Source organism: Aquila chrysaetos, chromosome 3, assembly GCF_900496995.4.
Source record: "Aquila chrysaetos chrysaetos chromosome 3, bAquChr1.4, whole genome shotgun sequence".
Lineage (NCBI taxonomy): Eukaryota > Metazoa > Chordata > Aves > Accipitriformes > Accipitridae > Aquila > Aquila chrysaetos.
The window spans coordinates 75,958,294-75,982,272 of record NC_044006.1 but is presented as its reverse complement, the minus strand read 5'-3'; the positions used below and the strand labels follow the sequence as shown (position 1 = coordinate 75,982,272).

At 44.2% G+C, this 23,979-nt stretch overlaps 1 protein-coding gene across 27 annotated transcripts in view; it reads left to right on the top strand.

Moving 5' to 3' along the window:
• OBSCN (obscurin, cytoskeletal calmodulin and titin-interacting RhoGEF) overlaps nucleotides 1-23,979 on the top strand; it is a 194,343-nt gene that overhangs the window by 30,509 nt on the left and 139,855 nt on the right. For 20 of the 27 annotated variants that reach the window (XM_030007904.1, XM_030007920.1, XM_030007919.1 and 17 more), the window contains exons 8-22: nucleotides 349-621; nucleotides 3,912-4,187; nucleotides 4,932-5,207; nucleotides 5,899-6,174; nucleotides 10,683-10,958; nucleotides 11,624-11,899; nucleotides 15,797-16,066; nucleotides 17,196-17,471; nucleotides 18,137-18,412; nucleotides 18,895-19,170; nucleotides 19,845-20,120; nucleotides 20,907-21,182; nucleotides 22,316-22,582; nucleotides 23,070-23,339; nucleotides 23,580-23,843. In XM_030007904.1, coding sequence (XP_029863764.1) covers nucleotides 349-621; nucleotides 3,912-4,187; nucleotides 4,932-5,207; nucleotides 5,899-6,174; nucleotides 10,683-10,958; nucleotides 11,624-11,899; nucleotides 15,797-16,066; nucleotides 17,196-17,471; nucleotides 18,137-18,412; nucleotides 18,895-19,170; nucleotides 19,845-20,120; nucleotides 20,907-21,182; nucleotides 22,316-22,582; nucleotides 23,070-23,339; nucleotides 23,580-23,843 — 4,104 coding nt within the window. The remainder of the gene's footprint in view (nucleotides 1-348; nucleotides 622-3,911; nucleotides 4,188-4,931; nucleotides 5,208-5,898; nucleotides 6,175-10,682; nucleotides 10,959-11,623; nucleotides 11,900-15,796; nucleotides 16,067-17,195; nucleotides 17,472-18,136; nucleotides 18,413-18,894; nucleotides 19,171-19,844; nucleotides 20,121-20,906; nucleotides 21,183-22,315; nucleotides 22,583-23,069; nucleotides 23,340-23,579; nucleotides 23,844-23,979) is intronic. The other 7 variants (XM_030007899.1, XM_030007897.1, XM_030007898.1 and 4 more) reach the window with 7 other exon arrangements.

Sequence of the window (23,979 nt, the reverse complement as noted above, 5' to 3'; positions counted from 1 at the left end):
ATGATTGAATAACCTTCATTGCCTTCCCTCCAGTTTGCTGCTTTCATTTCTTTCCTCTCCTTTCAGATATTTTCTTAAAGCTCTATTGCCTAGGGCTTCCTCTCCCCTTGACTCAGCCTACTGTGTTGTATATGTGCTCTGGTTTTTGGACATGTGATAATCAGGCATATGGTTTATAAAGGCTGGAAATTTGCCTGCTTCTGCATTAGAATGTAGTAATTAGATCCATAATTAAACAGGCATATTTGGTCTTATGATAAATGAATACCTAACGTAGATGTAAATGTACATATTTACCGGTGTCCACACATTTCTTTACCTGTGCTGTGTGTCTATGTTTTGTTTCAGCACTTGCAAACTTCATAAACAAAGAGAAAAGTGGTGGAGTTATCAGGGCCATTGCTGGAAAACAGGCTGAATTTGTTTCTGAGACCTCTGAGGCCAACATCATGGTTAAGTGGTACAAAGATGGCAAAGAAATCACAGCCAGCAAGAAATTTACCATGGAAGATAAAGGAAAACTGCATAAGCTTGTGGCTTCAGCTGTGACAAAAGAAGATGAAGGAACATACACATGCAAAATTGGAGATGACACTCTTATATTTGATTTAAAAGTCTCAGGTAAGTTCGTGATGCAAGTATGGGATCAGAGTCTGTGTTAAAAACTCAGGACTTTGTTCGTTATACTTGTTTTATTACCTTGTAAATTGCCAGATTTTTGGGCCAAGATTGCACAGCACTATTTCAGAGACCCTGACCCTTACTGTGGTCCTTATGCAAATCCACAATATGGGAAAATAGTATAACAACGCTGTGATGTGTTCAAGTCAGCACAAGCTTTTACTAGGGTTGGAGTCATGACTCAAACACCACGCTGGCTGAACAGGCCAAGAGCCGCATCTGGCCTTTATTCTTTTAGCTCAGCACGTACATCGTCTTTGACTGAGGTGGTCCTAAAGTCTTACTGTGAAAGCCCTGTGTCCTCCTCTGGCAAGTTTAACTCCTGATTTTGAGAGTTAAGCCTCTCCTGCTATTCCCAAAGGACACCGTGATCCCCGAGACATCTCCCTGCGGTACTGTAAGTGAAGCTATCGGTTCGTGGCACATGCCCATCAGCATAAAGCACGTGCTAAAGCACGTGGCTGTCAGGTCAAGCCCAGAAGAGAAATGCTTGTCACTGATGAGTTCCAGTCCAGGAGGGAGTCGCGGTATAAAATGACACAAGATTTTATCTGTGAAATTCAATATCTGTGAAATTCAACTGATTCGATTTGCATATCCTGGTGGGAACCTTTCTCCTAAAAGTGGTTTTGTGGCTTATGTCTGGAGCCTAATTTTAAACCCGGTCCTGTTACAAATTGAAACTCTACTGAAAGCTTCCCATGGCATGTCTGCATGCTGCAGTACAATGCAATTTAAGAGAAGTAACAACTGAGTGCTTGTGACCTGTAACAGTACATCCGTGTTACTATGATGCTGCCCATCAGCTAACTAAAAACTCAGCAGAGCTGATTAATCTAGCACAGCACTGGTCTTGAGGGATTGCTACAGGGTTTACTGAGCTAAAGGGATTGATTACTTCCAGTTTACCACTGGTGTTTGCTCAGGTATTCACTCTGCATCTTGCCTCCAGTTCTCTTCGGTTGAGAATCCAACATTATGGAACTTCACTTTGAGTGTAATTCATTGTCCCTGACTTTACCCATTGAAAAATTGGCCTAAAAGAGCCAACCAGGCTCTGTCTGAACTGACGCCCAAAGGGCAATTGATATCATCTGATCCATACTGTCTGATGAGAGCTATCCAAGATCGATTTAAAAAGTGTTCTGGAGCTGCCTCTGTCTGAACATCAAGTACAGAGGAAGCCTGTATGATTACCTGAGGTTGGATACCTAGCTTTTTGATGACCATGTGCAGGTTGGGTGAATCTCACCTGTAACTCCCATGACAAAACATCGCATGTCTCAGGCAAAGAAAACTGGTATCTGCTGAATAACTGTGTATCCCCATGAAATTTTTGAGGAACAAGGACCGAGTTACAACCTGTTAACAAAACCTTAGCTAGGGCAACTTCCTCCTTGTCTCACATTTCACCATAAAAATTTTCCAGAGTGCTAAGAAGAAGCACTGCATAGTCAGGGGATGGTCTTAGGGCAGGGAAATAATCTGCCTTTATGGTAATGAGTTACCCCAATAATCTTGAACAGCAGGATTCTGGAGGGACTATTCTTCTTTAGTCATCTATTTTTTTAAGAATAAATCAGTCCTAATGATTACAGTTTTTAATGAAATATTTGTTCTCTGATGCCACAGATGTGCCTGGCATGAGTGTAGCATAGCAATGTCCTTGGGATACTCAGTGACTGAAAGCAACAGTTGCTGCTAAAAGAAATGCAATACTAAGCTAAGGTTGGTTATAACTGATAGCCATCAGCTTGCTCTTCAGTCAAGGGCTGCCTTGATGGAACGAAAGGTATGAAATACCTGACGTGCTCATCAAATTGCTCGTTGGCTTAGGGACAGGGCATGTTGACTAGGTTTGCTCACATTTTACACGCAAGGTACCTGTCTCCGCTCACTTAGATGCCTTCGCTTTTACCTTTACAAATACACTTGCAAAAAACCTGAGTTGATCTTGTTGATATTGCATTGTTGCTGCATACATGACACACGCTGTGTGCGTGTGTACGTGCACAGCTCGTGCGTGTGGCCACCAGCCTGTGCAGTCAGCAGAGTCTGAGCTGAGGTATCGAAGCAGGAACCTCTACCGCTTGAGCTGTATGAGCTGTATGAGTTGTGAGTTCTCTACTGTGAAGACCAGTTTCAGCAGAAAGATGTGACAATATTGGCTTATATATTAACTTAGTCCTCTTGAAGTTGGAGAATATCTTATCAATGAGATTATCCCATATGTACCCTGATCTGGTCTGGGGAAGAATTAGTCCAGCGGGACTGATATTGTGAATATGGGGCTGTAGGAATGGGCTCAGAAACATTTAAAGAAGTCTCCTCACCAGTTCTAACAAGATTTTCTGAGACTTCTTAGATCTTTTCAAAGCTGTTTGTATACTCAGGCATCAATACATATTCCCTAGAGCTTGCTTGAAATCATAAACAAGGAGTGGTGATTAAAGTGTCAGCAACTTGAGGGCATCTCAGCTTGATTTAAAAGATCCAGAAGGATGTAGGAGACATGAATGTGATTGCACTCTAACTAAGCTTAATTATCTGAAGATCAGAGAAGGAGTTTGCACCGTCTGTCAGAAAGTCAGGCATCAACATTCATGTGTGTGATGAGACAGCTGTGAATTAAAGCACGCGTCAGGCTTTATGGTCTCATGATGTTGGGCCAGGTTCTGCTCATGGCTCTCTGCACATATAACTCTGGTAATAGAAATCACCACGTCTGTGCTCTGTAAGAGCTTTCATGCCTGACTTCTGAAAGGGATGCAGAAAATGGATGCACATCAGTTAGGTGGGTTTCGGTTATGAATACCGGTAGGCACAGATCCATGTCTACCTAGAATTTAATACATCTGGTAGTAATGCCACAGTGTAGAACTAATAGGCTGATATAGTATAAAGGATTCATCAATACCCAGCTCCCAAACTGGAGACCGTTATGTACTAACTCTCTGGATGATTTAAAACTTGGACAATGAGTTCCCCAGTAGAGATAACTCTGCTGTATCTCAGGAGGGACTTTTCTGACTCATAGCCACAGTTTATTGCCATAACTGTTAACGCTCTGTCGTAGTTACATTGCAATAGGTACATTTACACCTCCAGAGTTGAAACTTGATCACCCAAGTGTGACTAGCAATGAAATAATGATTGGTAATTACTGTATCTTAACTTTGTGCTGATAAGCCTGAATCAAGGTGTAAACTTCTTTGTCTTTTTCTTTCCAGATGAAGCTGTTACTTTCGTCAACAAGCCCAAAACAACTCCAGAAATATCAGTCAGTCCTTCTGAAAACCTTGAGCTGGTGTGTGAGGTGTCAGCTGCGAGCGGAGCCGTGGTATGGAAGAAGGATCAAACTGAGGTGAAGCAAGACCAGAGGACAGCAGTCATCTCCCAGGGGACACACCGCAAGCTCATCATCAAGAAGGTGACACAGCAAGACCAAGGGAGCTATACCTGTGAAACGAAAGATGACAGAACAACATTCCAAGTCAAAGTCAGAGGTGAGAAAACGCTAGAAATGCCAGAGATAACGGAATATTCCATTTTGGGTAGTATCTTACCTTTAGAGGATCATCTCACAACCTCTCTGGGGGGAAATATTTCAGCTGTAAGACTTGATTTTTGGACAACTTTCATATCAACATTTTATACACACAGTTTTGCATCCATGACTAGTTGTAACCACAAAAAAAGTGATGGGCAAGGATGATAACTTCTGCACCCTTCACAATTAGCTGGTGTGTCTGCAGAAAACCTCCTGCAGAATCACAGTGTGAGGCTATAGCAGAGGTGCAGGGATAGATAAAAGAGAAGGGGGAAGTGTTCGAAGAGCTCTGATTAGCTGGAGAATGACTGAATTTGAGTGACCCAAATAAGCAGGAAAAGAGCAACGGTTCCTGGATATGAGGATACAAGGGTTGTTTCCTTCTGATTCACTGGAACCTTGGAGAGACATAGGGAGAGAAAAAGAGAGAAGAGGGAGGAGGGTTCAGGCGGTGCATGTAGGTGCTCTAAGTCCTGGGTTCAAATCTGTGCTCAAATTGTGAGATTTTTAACGTTATCTCAGAATTCCCATACACCTATTTACCTCCTATCAGCAAAATAGAGATGAAGGTATTTTCTTGTCTTAATGGGCCATCATACTACCTGTCAGGGGCAAGTATAGTGAAATAGGGGGAACTTGATTAAGCGCTGGACAAGACAACTGCAAAAAGCTATGCGTGACTATTGTGGCTTTCTTACAGAGAGAGAAGACGTGTTTACAAACAAGGACAAGGTACAAAAGGAGGTGAAGGCTATACTGACACAAAACGCCACGCTGAGCTGCGAGGTGGCCCAGGAGAAGACGGATGTGAAATGGTACAAGGAGGGGAAACTGATCACCTCGAGCAAGAAGTTCAAGGTGGAGTCGGAGGGCAAATCGCGTCGTCTGGTGGTGGGTCAGGTGGAGAAGAAAGATGCTGGGGAGTACACCTGCGAGGCTGCTGGCCAGAAACTGACCTTCAAGCTTGTCGTCACAGGTGGGAGATGTTGGTTCTCGTCACAGAAAGGTCCATGAGTCCCCTTTACTACAGGGCAAAGTGAATCCCTCTCTAGGCTCCAGGGTCTGTGTAGCCTGGGTCTTCACGGAGTCGTGAGGGAGATCAGGCAACCAGCTTGTGTGCGTCCACTGTCACACAGATGCCTACAGCTAGTGGTCTTCTGTGGGATGAATCCCACTCAGCAGTCCTTGTTGTTTTCTGATTTCAGAGTAAAGAAAAATTAAACAAGTTTGCATCTGCGGTTGTGATTTATAGGAATAAAGGCAGGGCTGGCTCCCAGACGTGTAGGAAAATAGGGCTGGAATGATGCTCCAGAAGTACCTAGAGTGGCCAAGGCTTACATATGGGTCCCAGTGGTGGATGAGATTGGATTCTTATATGTGCATTACATTATGGAACAAAAAGTCAGATTTCTTGTGGATCCATGGGGATGGGAAGAACCTCAACCCCTGGGGCATTGGTTCGTTTTGCTCAGAAATGGCTGCCGTGTTGTCCTCAGGCTGTACAGAGGGCCATGTCCTGTCTGAGTGTATCTTAGCTGTGGGTGGGACCACTCCGAAATGGCAGAGCGGTGGGAACTTCTTGTAAGCAGGATTTTGCATTTGGCTGTGAACATTTTGGACATCGTGAACGTACCTGTGACTTTTAAAATTCTTGTCCCACCCCCCAGAAGCAGAGGATGCCTTTATCAACAAGGACAAAGTGAAGAAAGAGGTGAAAGCTGTGCTATCGGAAAACGCCACGCTGAGCTGCGAGGTGGCCCAGGAGAAGACGGATGTGAAATGGTACAAGGAGGGGAAACTGATCACCTCGAGCAAGAAGTTCAAGGTGGAGTCGGAGGGCAAATCGCGTCGTCTGGTGGTGGGTCAGGTGGAGAAGAAAGATGCTGGGGAGTACACCTGCGAGGCTGCTGGCCAGAAACTGACCTTCAAGATTGTCGTCACAGGTGGGAGACATATTTTGGTTGATATTTCATTGCCTTTTCTTTGTGTCTGGTTGTTTTCTCTGTCAAAATATTAGTAATGTTGTTAAAGTACTTTCTGATGTTGGTGTAAGCTACTGTTTCAGTGAGGTTGTGTAGGACTGGGCAGATCTAGATGTTACGTGTAGGCATCCTGATATCAGCTCCTCAACTCCCTTCTTGTCTCCTTGGGTTCAGATAGTGAATCAAGAGTTTTTGTTAGCAGGCACTGTGTTAAAGGACTTCTTCTAATTTCATCATCATTATTGGTGGTACTCCTCCTGTTATTGGTATTCTTCCATGCAAGTCACTATTTTCTTCCCTCTTTGTTTCATCTTTTCTCTATACAATGTCCTCCCTCCCAAAACAGGGAATTGCTTCAATTATTCCACAGTCTGGTTGTGCAAACGCATGTGAGCACAGCCTCATAACTCCATGCGCCATGAAACTTTTGTAGATGATGAACAGAAATAGATACAGATACGTGCAACTCAAATTATGATTTGTATTTAACAACCTTTCCATCCAGCCCTTCCTCTACCATTTCTTTCATCTGTCATTGGATACCCAGTTGTGATTTGTAAAGCTATGAGAAGTGGTGCGAATACTTGTCTGCCAAGCGATATTTAAACAGTAGCATTTGCAAGATCCCTACTTTATTGTGACTGCATTGAGAATGTTTGGGAGTTGATGGGAGTGTATTGTCCTAAAAATTTTCTATCTGCGGCACTGCACATATCTGCAGTCTGCTGAATCCAAAGGTGATGACTGCTCATTGCAATTTCTACATCTGTAGTGACAAGTCATAAGTCCAGGGATGTTTATTTGTATTTGTATTTTTCTCCTTAATAACGTGATTTGGAGTCTGAGGATTTAATATAGTCTGAGGCTGTTCTTTCACTCTGACTATACTTGTGATTTCTTTGGTGTCAGTATATTTTGCAAGATGTTCAGTAAATTTTATCTCAGGCTCCAGGCAGCCACGGACATGTCAGCTACATTCTGAGTGATTATTTCTGAATTGTATGACGAGAAAGGGTTTGGCTTGGTTTTGTCCATATTCATAACACTCTGCTGTTACAGCTCTTGACTCATATTCTGAGCTGATCAGAACAGGGAATCTATTTTCTCCTCTGCTTTCTTATGGCATCAAACACGCTGGGACCATAATGCTGGCAGAGGTCTGGCATTTTATCAGCTATGTAGAAGAGCAACTGCGTTCGGAGTCTATTGACTTCCCTGCTCGCAGCCATGCTGGAGACTTGAAGTCCTTACAGGGCATAGCTCGAGAGCTGTTCCCTTGTGAAGGTTGCAGTCTTTATTGCTCTCCCACTGGCTTGGGGCATCCTGCTCTCTCCATCTTCTGTGTGCAATGTGCAACTGCTGCTATAAGATAAAGCTTTGCTGCTCCCCAGAGCATAAATTGTAAGCCATCAGCTGTTACGTGTCCCCACTCCGCGTGGGATACACAGGGTGTGGGTTGGGGCACTTTGGCTCTTTTTCATGAATTGTGTAGCTCATGCTTTTGGCTCAGGGAACTGCCAGTTTCAGTGAAGGATGCTTTACAGTAAGGCTGGCTTTGAGAGGCATCTTTCAGAGAAAATGCAACATGGGCATTGATAGAAAGACCATTTGTATAAACCAAGTTCGTACATTACTGCAGAGGTGTAGTCAGAAAACATAGACTTTTAGTGCTTTTACAGTTGAATTTTTCTAGCTGAGGGCTATTCTTAGCTGTCTGCCTCAGAAACCAAAGGTTTTCAGTTCTCTTTCAAACTGGATGACTTCACGGCTGCACAGGGTAATGTAACACCTTTCCCCCTCTGTCGTAAGTGGAGAGTGCTTGCCTAGCTACTGTTGCTGTATTTCTCATGTGTACAACTGTAACATGACATGCAAGTCCAGCACTCACTGGAAAATGATCTAGTGTGAAAGTCAGGAGGGATTATGAGTACTCTGAGTGGTTGGCTCCTGCTGCAGAAATCCTCATCTTACTAGATTATCCTAAAGTGCAGTGGCTTTCTGAGTCTTAATTTATCCTGTTACCATTGCACTCAGAAAGCTTTTCAGGGTTCCTGTACTCCAGGGCTCCAGTGGTAGCACAAAACCTTCCCTATTTAAGGACAGCTTGAAGGTTAGATGCTCAGTGTTGAGTATTGGGATGCAGCTATGGCTTTTTGGCTAAATATTAACAGAACCAGGTGCTGCACACCTTGGGACTGAGCTAGATGTGTAGCCCAAAGAGCTGATTCTGCAATCTCATTATTTCAAGAATCATGATATACAGTGAAATCCTTATTTGAAATAGGTCAAAGCTCCATGTCCTGAAAATGGTTTTCTTCAGTTTCAGTGGAACCTTACTAGCCAACTGCAGCTGAGGTTGGAAATGTCATCTGAATACTTGCTTAACTTTAAAATATGTTTCTGAGGCAAATTACTGGCTACTGTAAATCAGTCTGTAAGCTGATTAAAAGATTTGGTCACATTTCCTATCACTATAAAAATGTTCTATATTAAAGGGCAAGAATGCATGCAGAGGACAAGCAAGTAACCCATCTGGAATATTCCTGCTCTGCTAACTTGTCGTTTTAAATACAGCATCCAATTACAGTCTGGTTTCTCACTCATTTGTTTAGTGTACTCTGCATATCCATAGTCCGAGTTGGAGATGGAAGCTGAAATGTTTATATTTTCGCAACTTGTTTTGAATGCCAACCATGGTGTGTGCTTGAGCTTTTTTAGATATCAAAATGCTGCTTAATCTGCAGCGGGGCTAACGTGTGCCTTTGAGGAGTTTTGCATCACCCAGCATACACCATGTATGCTGCCTTGTTAACGACACCTTAATGACAATGACACCTCCTTACACGCCTTCTACAGCCGATGCAAACAGAGGAGCTCAAATTTAGAGCATATAAACTGGGTTCCTGCTTCGGCTTGCTCCCTGCTGGACTCCTCTCTTTCCGTGGACTGTGCAATATTAATGGCAAGCCTACGATGCGGCTCCCAGGATTACAAGCAGTGCCGTGGTCAGCAGTGTAGGAACTTGACCTGAACTTACCCCTACTCCATACCCTCCCAGGCAGCTGCTGCCACTCAGAGTAGACATGACAGGGACGGTATGCACAGGAGAAAGTCATCAAGGAGGAGCAAAAGACGGCACTAGGATGCTGCAGAGAGTGACTGGGGGGAGGAAGGCAGTAGCACAGGTTATGGAAGGCGTTCCTCATGACTGCCAGGGAGAGCTGAGAGCCAAGACCCTCCTAGGTCGCCCTGGCCAGGTAACCCAGATGCCCGAAGCTGGCTGGATGAATTATCTTCTTCCGTGCTTACACTGCAGCTGAATGGCAAAGGCAACCCCATACGCTTTCTAGTCCAGCATTTATCTTTGGAGCCTGTGCTTCTGCAGCAGTGAAATCACAGACTCCAACGCTCAAGTACGTACCTGGGATGCAAATAGGCAAAGGCAGCCTACGCTAAACACTGGGTGGTTGTTGCTATGTGATGTCCGCCATGTAGGCGTACCACAAATGTTTTACACTTCTTGTGCAGTTATTTCTTAAGGTAAATCAGTGGGGAAAAAATGTGGCAGCCCATTTATTTAGGGTCTATTTGTTCTCCCACATCTCAAATGTACACTAATATAAAGGTTAACAGTGACCACATAAGTTGTTGGGAGAAGGAGAACCAGGTAAAATAATCATTAAAGTAATTGGTAAAAGATGGAATTTATCAGTCAGTCCTACTTAGCAAGGTGACAATTGAATCTTTTCAATGCCTATACCTACCAAACTACTGATTACACAAGATATCCTTTTGATGCCAACTCCACTTGTTAAGATGGAAGTTCTAAGTGATACTGAGGAAGAAGGTGACTTTAAACACTTCATTCTTGTTGCTTGTGTTAAGTATTAAGAGAAGATTCCCTACAGCCAGTTTTCTGAAAAAATCAAGATTTCCGATGAGGAAAAAATGTATACTTCAAATTTTATAGGCCAGTTTTATGTATAATGTAGGTCAAGTACTGTTCCATATTAAGAACTGTATCTATTTTCCTCATTTCTTTGGGATTGAGTTACAAGATATCTTCTGAACAACCCAGTCTTATTCTAAAATACCGAGATGTTGGTAAATTCCCGTAAATAATGTGATAGTGAAGGTGGCAGCTTATAATTCTGCTATACTTGGCTAGCTCCAAATGTGGTGTGTAGAAATATGATAACGACACAAGGGGGAAATTTATCTTTCTCTTCATTATAAGAAATTTGAAAATGAGGAGGTCGAGCTGTTTGCGAAGACTGGTCAGAGAGGTATGATAATTATATGGACTATGTTTTGAGGGCACGTTGTTCTATGTGATAAAAAGAACTGCAAAGCAATGCTGCTTACAAGAAATGATCCTGCAGACCACCTAAACAAAATATGTGTAATATCTTCTCGTTGCAAGCTGTGTATATCTTACGTATTTTTTCCCTAATATTTCCCTATTTCAGAGGCAGAAGATGCATTTGTCAACAAAGAGAAGGTGCAGAAAGAGGTGAAAGCTGCACTGACACAAAACGCCACGCTGAGCTGCGAGGTGGCGCAGGAGAAGACGGATGTGAAATGGTACAAGGAGGGGAAACTGATCACCTCGAGCAAGAAGTTCAAGGTGGAGTCGGAGGGCAAATCGCGTCGTCTGGTGGTGGGTCAGGTGGAGAAGAAAGATGCTGGGGAGTACACCTGCGAGGCCGCTGGCCAGAAACTGACCTTCAAGCTTGTCGTCACAGGTGGGAGATGTTGGTTCTCGTCACAGAAAGGTCCATGAGTCCCCTTTACTACAGAGCAAAGTGAATCCCTCTCTAGGCTCCAGGGTCTGTGTAGCCTGGGTCTTCACGGAGTCGTGAGGGAGATCAGGCAACCAGCTTGTGTGCGTCCACTGTCACACAGATGCCTACAGCTAGTGGTCTTCTGTGGGATGAATCCCACTCAGCAGTCCTTTGTGTCTGCAGTTGTGATTTGTAGGAATAAAGGTAGGGCCGGCTCCCAGATGTGTAGGAAAATAGGTCTTGAAGAAGTAGGAAAACCCTTGTGCTCCAGAAGTACCTAGAGTGGCCAAGGCTTACACTGGAGTCCCAGTGGTGGATGAGATTGGGAGATTACTTGTGCATTACATTATGGAACAAAAAGTCAGATTTCTTGTGGATCCATGGGGATGGGAAGAACCTTAACCCCTGGGGCATTGGTTCGTTTTGCTCAGAAATGGCTGCCGTGTTGTCCTCAGGCTGTACAGAGGGCCATGTCCTGTCTGAGTGTATCTTAGCTGTGGGTGGGACCGCTCTGAAATGGCAGAGCGGTGGGAACTTCTTGTAAGCAGGATTTTGCATTTGGCTGTGAACATTTTGGACATTGTGAACATACCTGTGACTTTTCAATTTCTTGTCCCACCCCCCAGAAGCAGAGGATGCCTTTATCAACAAGGACAAAGTGAAGAAAGAGGTGAAAGCTGTGCTATCGGAAAACGCCACGCTGAGCTGCGAGGTGGCCCAGGAGAAGACGGATGTGAAATGGTACAAGGAGGGGAAACTGATCACCTCGAGCAAGAAGTTCAAGGTGGAGTCGGAGGGCAAATCGCGTCGTCTGGTGGTGGGTCAGGTGGAGAAGAAAGATGCTGGGGAGTACACCTGCGAGGCTGCTGGCCAGAAACTGACCTTCAAGCTTGATGTCACAGGTGAGGGATTATCTGATTACATATTTTTTTGCTGTAGCTATAAAGAAAGTTTCCTAGTGCCATAGATTTACATCCAGCCTTGGTCTATATGAGTCTGTCACAGAACTTAAGTGGACTAAGAATCTGTAGGTTTTGTGTATGCTGGGACAGGGTTTCTTTCTGCCACATCTGTGCAAGACATGGCTTTGCTGAGAGGATTTGCCAGTATGACTTCATGAGGAATTGCACAATACATACGGTTTTGAGTGTGAGTTCAGATCATTATCCAGTAGTTTGTGTATGCTGGTGAATCATCAATGTATACATTTTTGTCCTTGCTGTTAGTTATTTTTGTGGAAAATATTACCCAGTACTTCCTTCCACATCTTCCTTGCTTCTGTCTTGCTTGAAAGTGTTATGAGGAAAGAATACCTAAATTTGATGTAGGTGGGTTTTTTTCTGATTGTGGACCAGAGGAAAACCTTAAATGCATGCAATTAAAAGCACATCCCAGGAAGTGGTGCCAGACAATACAATTGGATTTGGTGGAAAGATTTGTGCTTTTCTTTCTTCAAATGGATTCACCCAACACTAGAATCGAAACAAGTCTATTTAGAAGTGTGTGCATCTATGCAGCCTGGTGCACCAGTCATACCTCTGAGGTTTTTATTTTGGACCCAGCTATGAGTGTGGCTATGTATCTTCCACGCTGGAGGTGGTTTGTGGCAGGTCTGCTCCCAGTGTGGCCTGAGTAAAAGCGTGATATTATAACATTGAGATTCATGTGGCTGCCAGTTGTGGGTCTTGCTGACGTACAAACTTATTGGGTTTCATTCTGCTTGCTCTGCCATGTCTGCATTCTGTGGTATATATCGCTGGGGAGTGACCCTACAAGGAAATTGGAGACAAATCTGCTCATTCTCCTTTGTGTTTGGCAACTCTCCTTAGTGCTAGAAAAACTATGGTAATACTCTCTGGCTCAGTTATGTGACTTTTTTCTATAGCTCTATGCAGGTTGTAGGAGTAGCACAGAGCAAGACTGAGATTGTTGTTTTATTTCAAACAACGAATGCCTTTGGTAGCAGAAGATGTTGGAAAAATTGTGGTGGATTATAAATGAAACTGTGAAAGGCAGAAATTAACAAAGGATCTTATCACGCTGTTTGAAGGAAGAGCTCTTCTTAGCTTCCTGTGGAAGGATCTTCTCACCTGGGAGCAGGAGAACTTTAGCCTCTGCTGGATGCAACAAGGCACTGAAATGCTCTCAGCAGTTGTTTGTGCTTGCAGCTTAGCCCAAAGGTCTGTCTCTGACCGAGGAAAGCTGTTGACAGCAATAATGGTGGGTTGCATGAGACTTTTGGATGAAAACTCAAAAACCGGTCTGCTTTTAGGGCTTCTGAGAAATAGTTGTATTCATGGGGGAAAATCCTATGGCTTGGACACTGGGCATTCACTTTTTTGGGAAATGGCACCATCCTCTGCAGGTCGATGTGGGGGGGACCTCACTATCACCAACTTTCTCTGCATCTCACATCCTCTCTGTAAATAGGGATAAGAAGAGTGCCCTACCTCATGGAAGTGTTTTTCATATCACAGGCTTTGAAGTACTTGGGTACCACGGAAAAGGGGACAGGCATTTTGTCTGCAAGATATAGATGAGTGTTGCCCAAGCCCATTGCTGCCAAAGAGAGGCCATTACTCAGATTTTGCAAATGGGTAAATACAAGAAAGAAGAGCAGAGAAGAATAGGCTCCCTCTTGCCACTGAGAGATTTACTGGTCACGTTAAAGGCAGAAATGGTGGGACCCATTTGGGTTCTTGTTCAAGACTGCTGAGGAAGTAAGCTGTAGAACTAGAACTGGAAAATGGATCTTCTGACCCTCTGTGCTTTAACCATAGGTCACCTTTTTTATCTTGCTGTTGATTAAAGATACAACTGAGCAGGAGTACCAACTAGACTTTGTGCAAGAAATACCATTCCCCGAGGGAAATTCAACCAACTGAAAGCTCTCACTGAAGAGAGTTGCCTAGGATGGAACATAACGTGTGAGCTTAGGAGTCCCGCACTCAGCCTGCTTTTGTAACCTCCATTGCTTTGTATTAAAGGGTAAAACTTCTACCTAGGGTGAGAGCCAAAATGATCAAATTAGCCTGTAGGAGAACACTTTCTAGGAGCATTGGCTTGTTTTCTTCAGAAGTGTGATATCAAGAGCTCTGAAACATGAAACCCACACTCTTTGCATTATGGCACCACTTCTTCCCTTGTCTACATATATTTCTGGTGCTAGAGGATCCTTTGCTAGGTATCTTAACCTCCTTCATAAGCTTGGATCCAGCCTGACTTTTGGCAAATCTTGCTTTATTACTACAGTGTCTGACCCCAGAGACACACCTTTCCAGTAGAGTTGTCCTTTTTTCCATTCCTTATTTGTGCTCTATCTTTTAAAGTATTTTAAAGGGTATTTATATATAGTTTAGTTTGCCTTGCTAATCCTTTCCTTCCTGTTCTTCTGCTGGGTAAGGTATAGATTCTGAACACTTTAGTGTGAAAATACCAGGTTCCACATTTAGTCTTGAACAAATTGTTCATCTACTCTTCATGAGTCAGTTCTCATAATTCATACAAGTTTGCTAGTTCAAATGTGTTACAGATATACTTTTGCTAATTTCTCTATTTACTGTAGACTAGATCATCTTAAGATCCCTACATCCAACATTATTTCCCATGCCCAGCTTCTAAAATAATGTCCTTGGAATTTACCAAAACCAAGCCTAAAATCCAATTAGTGTTCTTAATTCAATGTCTGCCTGCCTGGAGAATCTGACAGCTATTGCATCTGGAAATCCAAGATGCTACTGGCACAGCTCCAGCGGAGGCAACCAAGATGATTAGGGGGCTGGAGCACGTCATATGAGGAGAGACTGGGAGAACTGGATTTGTTCAGCCTAGAGAAGAGAAGGCAGGTGGAGCTTTTATTGCAGCCTGCAACTATCTAATGGAAGGATATAGAGTCCACAGCTCCACATTCTTCTCAAAGATGCATGGTGAAAGGAGAAGAGGCAAAGTATACAAGTTGGAACATGGGAGATTCTGAAAAGATATTAGGAAAAACCTGCTTGCACAACGAGGGGGGTCAAGCTCTGGAAGAGGAGCCTTGAGGTTGTAGGATCTCCATCGCTTGAGATATTCAGAACTCAATGGGACATGGCTCTGAGCAACTTGATGTAATTTTATCTGCTCTGAGTGGGGAAGTGGGACTGGATGACCTCCAGAAATCACTCCTAACCTAAATTATTTTATGACTGTGATTTTGTACTATTAGTAGCACATGTTCTGTAGAATATATTTGGGAAGTGATGCTGTTCCATAAGGGCACAACTCCATATAAATCTTTGTAAAGGCACTCCGGTTGTTATGCATCTATTTCATAAGCCATATTGGTTTTTTCCTGATTACCTGGACCCAAATACGGGGACAGCATTGGCTAATGAAGGATCCTGTATGGAGTATGTCCTGTTTGCTGTGAATATACAGCCCAGTCTTCTCTGCAAGTGAACAAAACATGCCCTGCTTCCCCAAGAAAGCCCATCCTGCTTGTCTGCAGAGAGTGACCCTACGAAGTGTGTGCAGGAAAGCTGGTGAAAGCCTAAATATCAGGCATGGCAGTTCTTCTTGCTGCCCAAATGAGCAGCAGCTAGAAACTGTGCTGTCTGGAAGCAAGCTGTTCCTGCCAGTGCTTCCTTAAACATTTGCTTAACTCTGACTCTGTTAGCCTTTTTCATTTTACAGCTGCTTTATTTCAACTGTAATCTACTAGGTGATCTCCCGTTGAAAACCCAATACCATACAATCTCGGAGGCAAAGCTTTCATTTTCATGGGCTTTTTTCTACATTTTTCCTTCTTTCCAATCTTGCAGATGATGTATTTGAACACAAAGACAAAGTGCAAAAGGAGGTGAAGGCAGTGCTGAAGGAGAACACCACGCTGAGCTGCGAGGTGGCCCAGGAGAAGACGGATGTGAAATGGTACAAGGAGGGGAAACTGATCACCTCGAGCAAGAAGTTCAAGGTGGAGTCGGAGGGCAAATCGCGTCGTCTGGTGGTGGGTCAGGTGGAGAAGAAAGATGCTGGGGAGTACACCTGCGAGGCTGCTGGCCAGAAACTGACCTTCAAGATTGTCATCACAGGTGAGTGAATTTGCTGAATCCCTGTTTTACATCCTGAAAAACTGAAGTAGAGGGAAGTTATGTGGCTGGGCAAATTCCATCTCAGCAGGCAGTGACTGAGCCAGCATTTAAATTTTGCTGGTTTACTCATGCAGTTGTGTTCACACTACTAGATCTGTCTCCCTTCCTTGAAAACTAAGAATGCAGTGGACTTCTGTAGCCCAAGCCCAGGGTAGGCTGAAGATCATCAGAGAATTTCCCTGGGAATCTGGTGAAGATGCACTGATAGCAAAATGAGAATTCAATAATTGCAGGAGAAATTAAAGGACACAGCAAATCTCAGCACACATGTTCTCTTGCAAATGCTCCTTCCTTCTCTAAAGTGTCTCTTTATTATGGACAAAACCATTTTATTATGGCCTGTGTCAACAGAAAGCTAATACTAGAACTCTTCTAAGAGGCAGTAGCTGAGGAAACCAGGTCTTTTCACCATGATATCAGCAAGGACAGGTTTTAATCTTGACATCCCTCAGTTGGATATTGATGAATTTAAAGCAAATTGAGGAGTTCACGTATTAGATTGCTTTTTGATTCTGGCATGGAGCAGTGCAAAGCAAATACCATGGGAGTTGGCTAATTGTCATTCATTAGAGAAACATAGTTCTGGGATGACATATCTTTAAAACATTTGGGAAATAAAGATACAGACACAGAATAAGCTCACAGAGTTTGTTTCCAAAGACTAGCTTTGCTCTTGCTGGTAAAGCAAATTGCAGCTTTTGGGTTGTTTGGACAGTGCAATGCTTGTCCTCTGACAGCAAGCAGACTTCTTACAGACTGCATCCCCTGGTGTGCTGCTGGATATTGGGATATGTGAACTTCTTTTCTGAAGATGTTGGAGAATGATAATGATGGATAATGAAAGCAATTTTGGGGCCACGTAAGCTGTCTTGGACTGGCCAGTAAAGGAGTCCTTCACCAGCACCTGATGTAATTCAAACATTAACAATTCAGTTGACACTGTTGGAAGGGAATAGGAATGGGAAATCCATTTCAGCACCACAATACAAAGACTGATACGTGCATTTGGGAAGAGGGTTGTGTGTGAAAGATTAGTTTTCTAAATCTGCCCCTGTACTCTTAATTCCAGAGGCAGAAGATGCATTTGTCAACAAAGAGAAGGTGCAGAAAGAGGTGAAAGCTGCACTGACACAAAACGCCACGCTGAGCTGCGAGGTGGCGCAGGAGAAGACGGATGTGAAATGGTACAAGGAGGGGAAACTGATCACCTCTAGCAAGAAGTTCAAGGTGGAGTCGGAGGGCAAATCGCGTCGTCTGGTGGTGGGTCAGGTGGAGAAGAAAGATGCTGGGGAGTACACCTGCGAGGCCGCTGGCCAGAAACTGACCTTCAAGCTTGTCGTCACAGGTGGGAGATGTTGGTTCTCGTCACAGAAAGGTCCATGAGTCCCCTTTACTACAGAGCAAAGTGAATCCCTCTCTAGGCTCCAGGGTCTGTGTAGCCTGGGTCTTCACGGAGTCGTGAGGGAGATCAGGCAACCAGCTTGTGTGCGTCCACTGTCACACAGATGCCTACAGCTAGTGGTCTTCTGTGGGATGAATCCCACTCAGCAGTCCTTTGTGTCTGCAGCTGTGATTTATAGGAATAAAGGTAGGGCCGGCTCCCAGACGTGTAGGAAAATAGGTCTTGAAGAAGTAGGAAAACCCTTGTGCTCCAGAAGTACCTAGAGTGGCCAAGGCTTACACTGGAGTCCCAGTGGTGGATGAGATTGGGAGATTACTTGTGCATTACATTATGGAACAAAAAGTCAGATTTCTTGTGGATCCATGGGGATGGGAAGAACCTCAGCCCCTGGGGCATTGGTTCATTTTGCTCAGAAATGGCTGCCGTGTTGTCCTCAGGCTGTACAGAGGGCCATGTCCTGTCTGAGTGTATCTTAGCTGTGGGTGGGACCGCTCTGAAATGGCAGAGCGGTGGGAACTTCTTGTAAGCAGGATTTTGCATTTGGCTGTGAACATTTTGGACATCGTGAACGTACCTGTGACTTTTCAATTTCTTGTCCCACCCCCCAGAAGCAGAGGATGCCTTTATCAACAAGGACAAAGTGAAGAAAGAGGTGAAAGCTGTGCTATCGGAAAACGCCACGCTGAGCTGCGAGGTGGCCCAGGAGAAGACGGATGTGAAATGGTACAAGGAGGGGAAACTGATCACCTCGAGCAAGAAGTTCAAGGTGGAGTCGGAGGGCAAATCGCGTCGTCTGGTGGTGGGTCAGGTGGAGAAGAAAGACGCTGGGGAGTACACCTGCGAGGCTGCTGGCCAGAAACTGACCTTCAAGCTTGTCATCACAGGTGGGAGAAGATGCTTTGGCCAAGGCTTCCTATTTCTAGAATATTTAGAAAAAATATTATTATTATTATTATTATATACCTTCTATGTAAAACATTATAAAATCTCTAAGACAGTGGGCTCCATCCTTGAAAATCTTTGAGCTACCCATCTCTGTAGGAACAGGGCCATGAAAAGGAAAGTACTGATTGCACCTCTCCATCCCCACATGATGAAGCAACTAGAACAACTCTGCAACACAGCTGATTCTCAGTGCATTTCAGAACAGGGTCACAGTGGAGAGCAGTGGGGTGTATGCCCAATGTCTGCACTCACCAAAACAAAACACAAAAAAACTTACCACAAAAGAGTTTGAATGTTCTACCAATAGCTTTAGATGTGTAGTGTCAAGTCAGAGGCTTGGTTTCCAGTGTTACTCTAAGCCATGATAAGGGGATTGGGCAACATCGTATCTTGGAGATGCTCTGAATTTCTCTCTTTTCAGAGCCAGAAGTTGTGTTTACAAACAAAGACAAGGTACAAAAGGAGGTGAAGGCAGTGCTGAAGGAGAACACCACGCTGAGCTGCGAGGTGGCCCAGGAGAAGACGGATGTGAAATGGTACAAGGAGGGGAAACTGATCACCTCGAGCAAGAAGTTCAAGGTGGAGTCGGAGGGCAAATCGCGTCGTCTGGTGGTGGGTCAGGTGGAGAAGAAAGATGCTGGGGAGTACACCTGCGAGGCTGCTGGCCAGAAACTGACCTTCAAGATCGATGTCACAGGTAAGACATACCTTGTCTGAATTACAGGAGAGGATAATAAAGTAATAACTGGAATAACTATTACACTATGACTCGGATGCAATAGTCTTGGCTTTGTTGCAGCCTGTAGATCTCACCTGATTTTCTGTACCTTTCTGTCTGGGTTTGTAGAAATGGGAATGTTTGGCTTTAGCGTGGCACAAAGGCCTATCTCAGTCTGTCTATATAATCATAGTTGCAGATATAAATATAATAGAAATAATAATCAACATAATATTCGGATCTCTCCCATTCCTCACATCCCAATGGGTGATTCTCGAGCATTGAACCTCTTGAAAAGGTTCTATGCTGCTATATTTGTGTCCTAGATCTTAAGTAAAAGGAATTTTGGAGCTTTTGGTGATATGCAAGACAGATGCTCTTTGGGAACATTTGAATTAAATATTTTTTGCACGGTGGCTTGCAACCATAGGATAGATGTCAAGGACCCTCTTGGTTCTTTCCATTCCCAGGGTCTTACTTTCCTTTTTTCCACATGGTGATTTGGTCACACGGAAGGGTAGATATCACCTGGTGAAGGCAACCAGTTTTGGCAAATGACAACCTAAATATTTTCCAAACCTGTGCACAGAAATCTGTAAGATTGATCTCACTTTAATCTCTCAATCAATATTTTCTTCCTTTTCTGCACTCAGAGCCAAAACCTGCATTTATAAACCAGGAAAAGGTCCAGAAGGAGGTGAACGCTGTCTTGACAGAAAGTGCCACCCTCAGCTGTGAGGTAGCAGAGGATGCAACTGAAGTGAAATGGTATAAGGATGGAAAACTGCTCATTTCCTCTAGAAAATTCAAAATAGAAACTGCGGGCAAAACCCGGCGCCTGGTTATAGAGCAGCTGGAGAAGAAAGACGCTGGAGAATACATCTGTGAGGCTGCAGGCCAGAAGCTGACTTTCAAGTTGGAACCAACTGGTGAGTACTCACTTTGAGGTGCTAAGCAGCAATCTGTGTGGCTTAGAGGAAAACTGGATATTCCCTGTCCAGCAGCCACGGTGCAGCTGCCGTTTCCCCTGGAGCAACATCAGTGAACCACATCACACATTATTTTGGCCTTTTTAATTTAGCAGTGTAGAGGTGGGAAATCTGGCTGAAGACTTTTTTTGGCTATGAAAATGCTATATAGTTTTTTGCTTATCCCCTTCGCACGCCTCATCTCCCAATCTGTTACAATGGTGGAGAGTTGAAAGTGGGAAGTCTTGAGGAGCAGCAAGAGAGCTATGGAGAAAGGTGACTAAGAAAAGCTGGTCTGCTGCAACAAAGTGTTGTACAAGATACAGAAGAGGCCAAGAAAAGGGTAGTAGAGCAAACAGAAAACAAGCCATAAATTCAGGTTTAGCACATTAATATTTCTGCTTAATTTGATCTAAAATCCTAAAAATGGGAGATGAAAGAATTATATAGGTCATTTTACTTCTAAGAAACAAGCTTTTTGTGGGCAGCGGATAAAATGTATATTTGCATTTCCTTTCCTTTGCTTCTCTTCTAAGCAGAAGCTCTGGGTTGCCTGACAGATCGTTTTCTTTCTTCCTGCTCAGCAAAAGATTATACCAGCCACAAATATTCAGCCATGTTCCCTGGGTTATCACAGATTATGGATGAGCTGGTGTTGTGAGTCATGAAGAAAGAGTAATAGAAAACTGCTGTGTTAAGGATTTGAGCATTAAGTTATTAGTTTTCCTATTTTAATGTCTTTCCTAGAACCAGAGGCTAAATTTGAAAAGAAAGTTGTCCAGAAAGAGCCTCTCATTGTTCAAGAACATGAAAGCATCACACTGACTACTTCAGTAACACCTGAAACTGCTGTAGTAAAGTGGTTCAAGGATGGAACAGAAATCAAGGCGAGCAAGAAATACGAGATCAAGAGTGAGGAGGCATCCAGGACACTGACAGTGAACCTGGCTGAGAGCACAGACACTGCTGTGTACACTTGCCAGACAAAGAACGACAAGCAGGAATTCAAAGTACAGGTGAAAGGTGAGCAGAGAGCAGCACACAGGTCATGTCCCAACCCAACAGCTATACTTCTCTCATGGTAGGACGGAGGTGAAGTCCAAACTTTCTCTAAAACTGTTCCAACCTCAAGGCTTGGATTGCTGTTGCAGCTGCTGTGGCTGCCCCACCATGGGCCAGCAAAGTTCTCCTCCTTCCAAATACCCAATTTTTGTCCTTTGCTGACCACTCTGGGGAACAAGGAAGCCTACGATGGGTGCTTCTCCTGGTGTCTGCTCCGTACTCTCATCACGCTGTTTGTGTCTCCTCCCAACCCCAGTAGCTGGGGCATGGCGGGGCCTTAGCTCTTCTCCACTCTGCTCACCAGCCTGACAAAGCTGATGAGGATGTGGAGGGATGTTGTGTGAGGAGAAGATTTGTGACTTAGTCACACGGGGAGACAGGACCTGAATTGTATCCTACTCTGTTCGTGGGATGGTGCGCCTGGGATGCTGTTCCCTAGTTAAGGCTAAAGCTATAAATTGACAAGAAGGAAGAAATACAGCTGGTCCACAGATGGAGATGAGATGGGTGATGTCCCACAGCAAAGGCCTGATCCTTTTTCTTTAAACACTCACAGTGGAGATGTCTGCAGCTGCGTTGCGCTCCCTTAGCTCCCTTTGGAGTCATTGCAGAGGAGTGGTTCCTAACAGGTCGTGATACATCCGATCTCTTGAAATGTCTCCTTTAGGATGAGAGAAATCACACCCTGGATTTCTCTGACTCCCTTGGTTGTGTCTCCAGTGACGGAAGAGACAAAGGTGGCTGGGGCTTATGCATCCGTACAGATTCTTACACTTAGTCAGGCAAATCAGGCTCCGATGAAAAAACACCACATGGTATCATCAGGTAAAAGATTAGAAAGAAAGGAAGGCAACACCCAACCGTGTTTTAATACTGTTCTTGCTTTACAGAATGATAGTGCTATTAAAATACCATGTCAAAGGAATCTCCCTAAATTTCCACCTTTCTGGTTTGCTTTTGTCTACCCTGATCCCTAAATATGTTCTGGGGTTAGTTTTTTTGTTTGGTTCTTTTAAAGTTGGCCAGAACCAGTTTCTTAGAACCGGTTCCTTATCTTTTCTTTTCTCATAATTTTTCCTTCTTCTGGATCTCAGAAATCCCAGTGAAGTTTGCCAAAAAACTTGAAGCTGTTAATGCCGAGATTGGAGGCAGCGTCTCTTTGACCTGTGATGTGAGCCACGCCAAAGGGAAGGTGGTGTGGCGCAGGAACGGAGTCGAGATCAAGCCCAGCAGACGTTTCCAGATTCATGAGGAGGGCGTCAAACGAACCCTGACAATAACAGGGATCCGGGCTGAGGATGAGGGAGAGTACTCCTGCGAGTCCAGAGATGACAAGACCAGCATTACCATCACCCCCAAAGGTATGTCTCTAATGGTGACAATGTAGAGGGATCCTTGGTTTTGTCCTCAGCCGTTACAGCTCTGCAAAGTTGAGTTTGTTGATGTGTTTGTGCTGTCTCCCGTGTTGACAGCAAAATACAATGCTCCACCTCTTCTCTCAGCGTTAGTGAAACCTCTATTTGTGAAGAACATAATGATTTTGTGACCTGTTGAGCTCAGCTCTCTTAATATGTGGGCAAATTGACCTTCATATTGCATTTGAGGCTGGAATTAACTGCCCCAAATCTAAGATGGGATTTTGCCCCCCTTTTTGCGTCTCTCTTCTGTCATCTTTATACACAAAACTTACTCAGACATGGGAAAAGTGATGACCCATTATTGTGATCACTTATCGGAAGCATTAGTTTTTATTACTTACAGTAAAATCATCGAAGCTTTTGGCTCTTTGAAGGTACTTATGCCATGTCTCAAAGACACGCTCCTAAATGTTTTATCCCTATCCGTCAGCTCCCAGAGTGGTGAAATTCGTTACGACTCTCAACAGTGTGGTCTCTGAGGAAGGAAAAGAGGCTGTGTTCAAGTGCACCGTCTCTCCCAGTGATGCCGTGGTCACTTGGCTCAGGAATGGTGTCAAGATTGAAGCCAGCAAGAAGTATGTGATCTCGCAGAAGGACACCAACCACAGCCTCACCATCACTGATCTGACGCTGGAAGATGCAGCTGAAATCTCCGCCAATGCTGAAGGTGTCGAAAGCAGAGCCAGCCTCAGAGTCCGAGGTAAGAGGCGATAATGCCCCTTTGACGGGCTGTCACTGATGCTGTGACCTATGTTGTTTTATGTGGCCTTCCCTCTGACTGATTATGTTAGCAGCAGGGAAATTCTGCTTTTGCATCACTAAATAGGGATGCCCAGAATGCATTGAGACTGGAGATACATGAGCCACCATTTTAATTTTCTCTGAAAACCTGTTTTCTGGATCCTCTACATTCCTACTAATATTTCTTTTCCTTTGGCAGAGGCCTCAATCTCATTCAAGAAGAAACTGGAGCCCAGAACAGTTGAAGAGAAGGACACAGTGACCTTGGAGGTAGAGCTGACCAAGCCTGCAGAGGTGAAGTGGATGAGGAACAGCATCATACTGAAGCCCAGTGAAAAAATAGAGATCAAAGCTGAGGGAACAAAGCATACCTTGGTGGTTAAGGACATCACCTTTGCAGACAGGGGCTTCTACTGCTGTGAGAGTCCTGATGACAAGACCCAAGCCAAGATCAATGTGGAAAGTGAGTTGAATGATCTCCAGTTCTATAAATACCCTGGGCAGGGTTTGGAGGTGGATTCTGGTTTCTTCCATTATCATAATGGCCACTGCCCCCTCCACCTGCCATGGGGACACAGGGACACATGGGCTTGGCCACC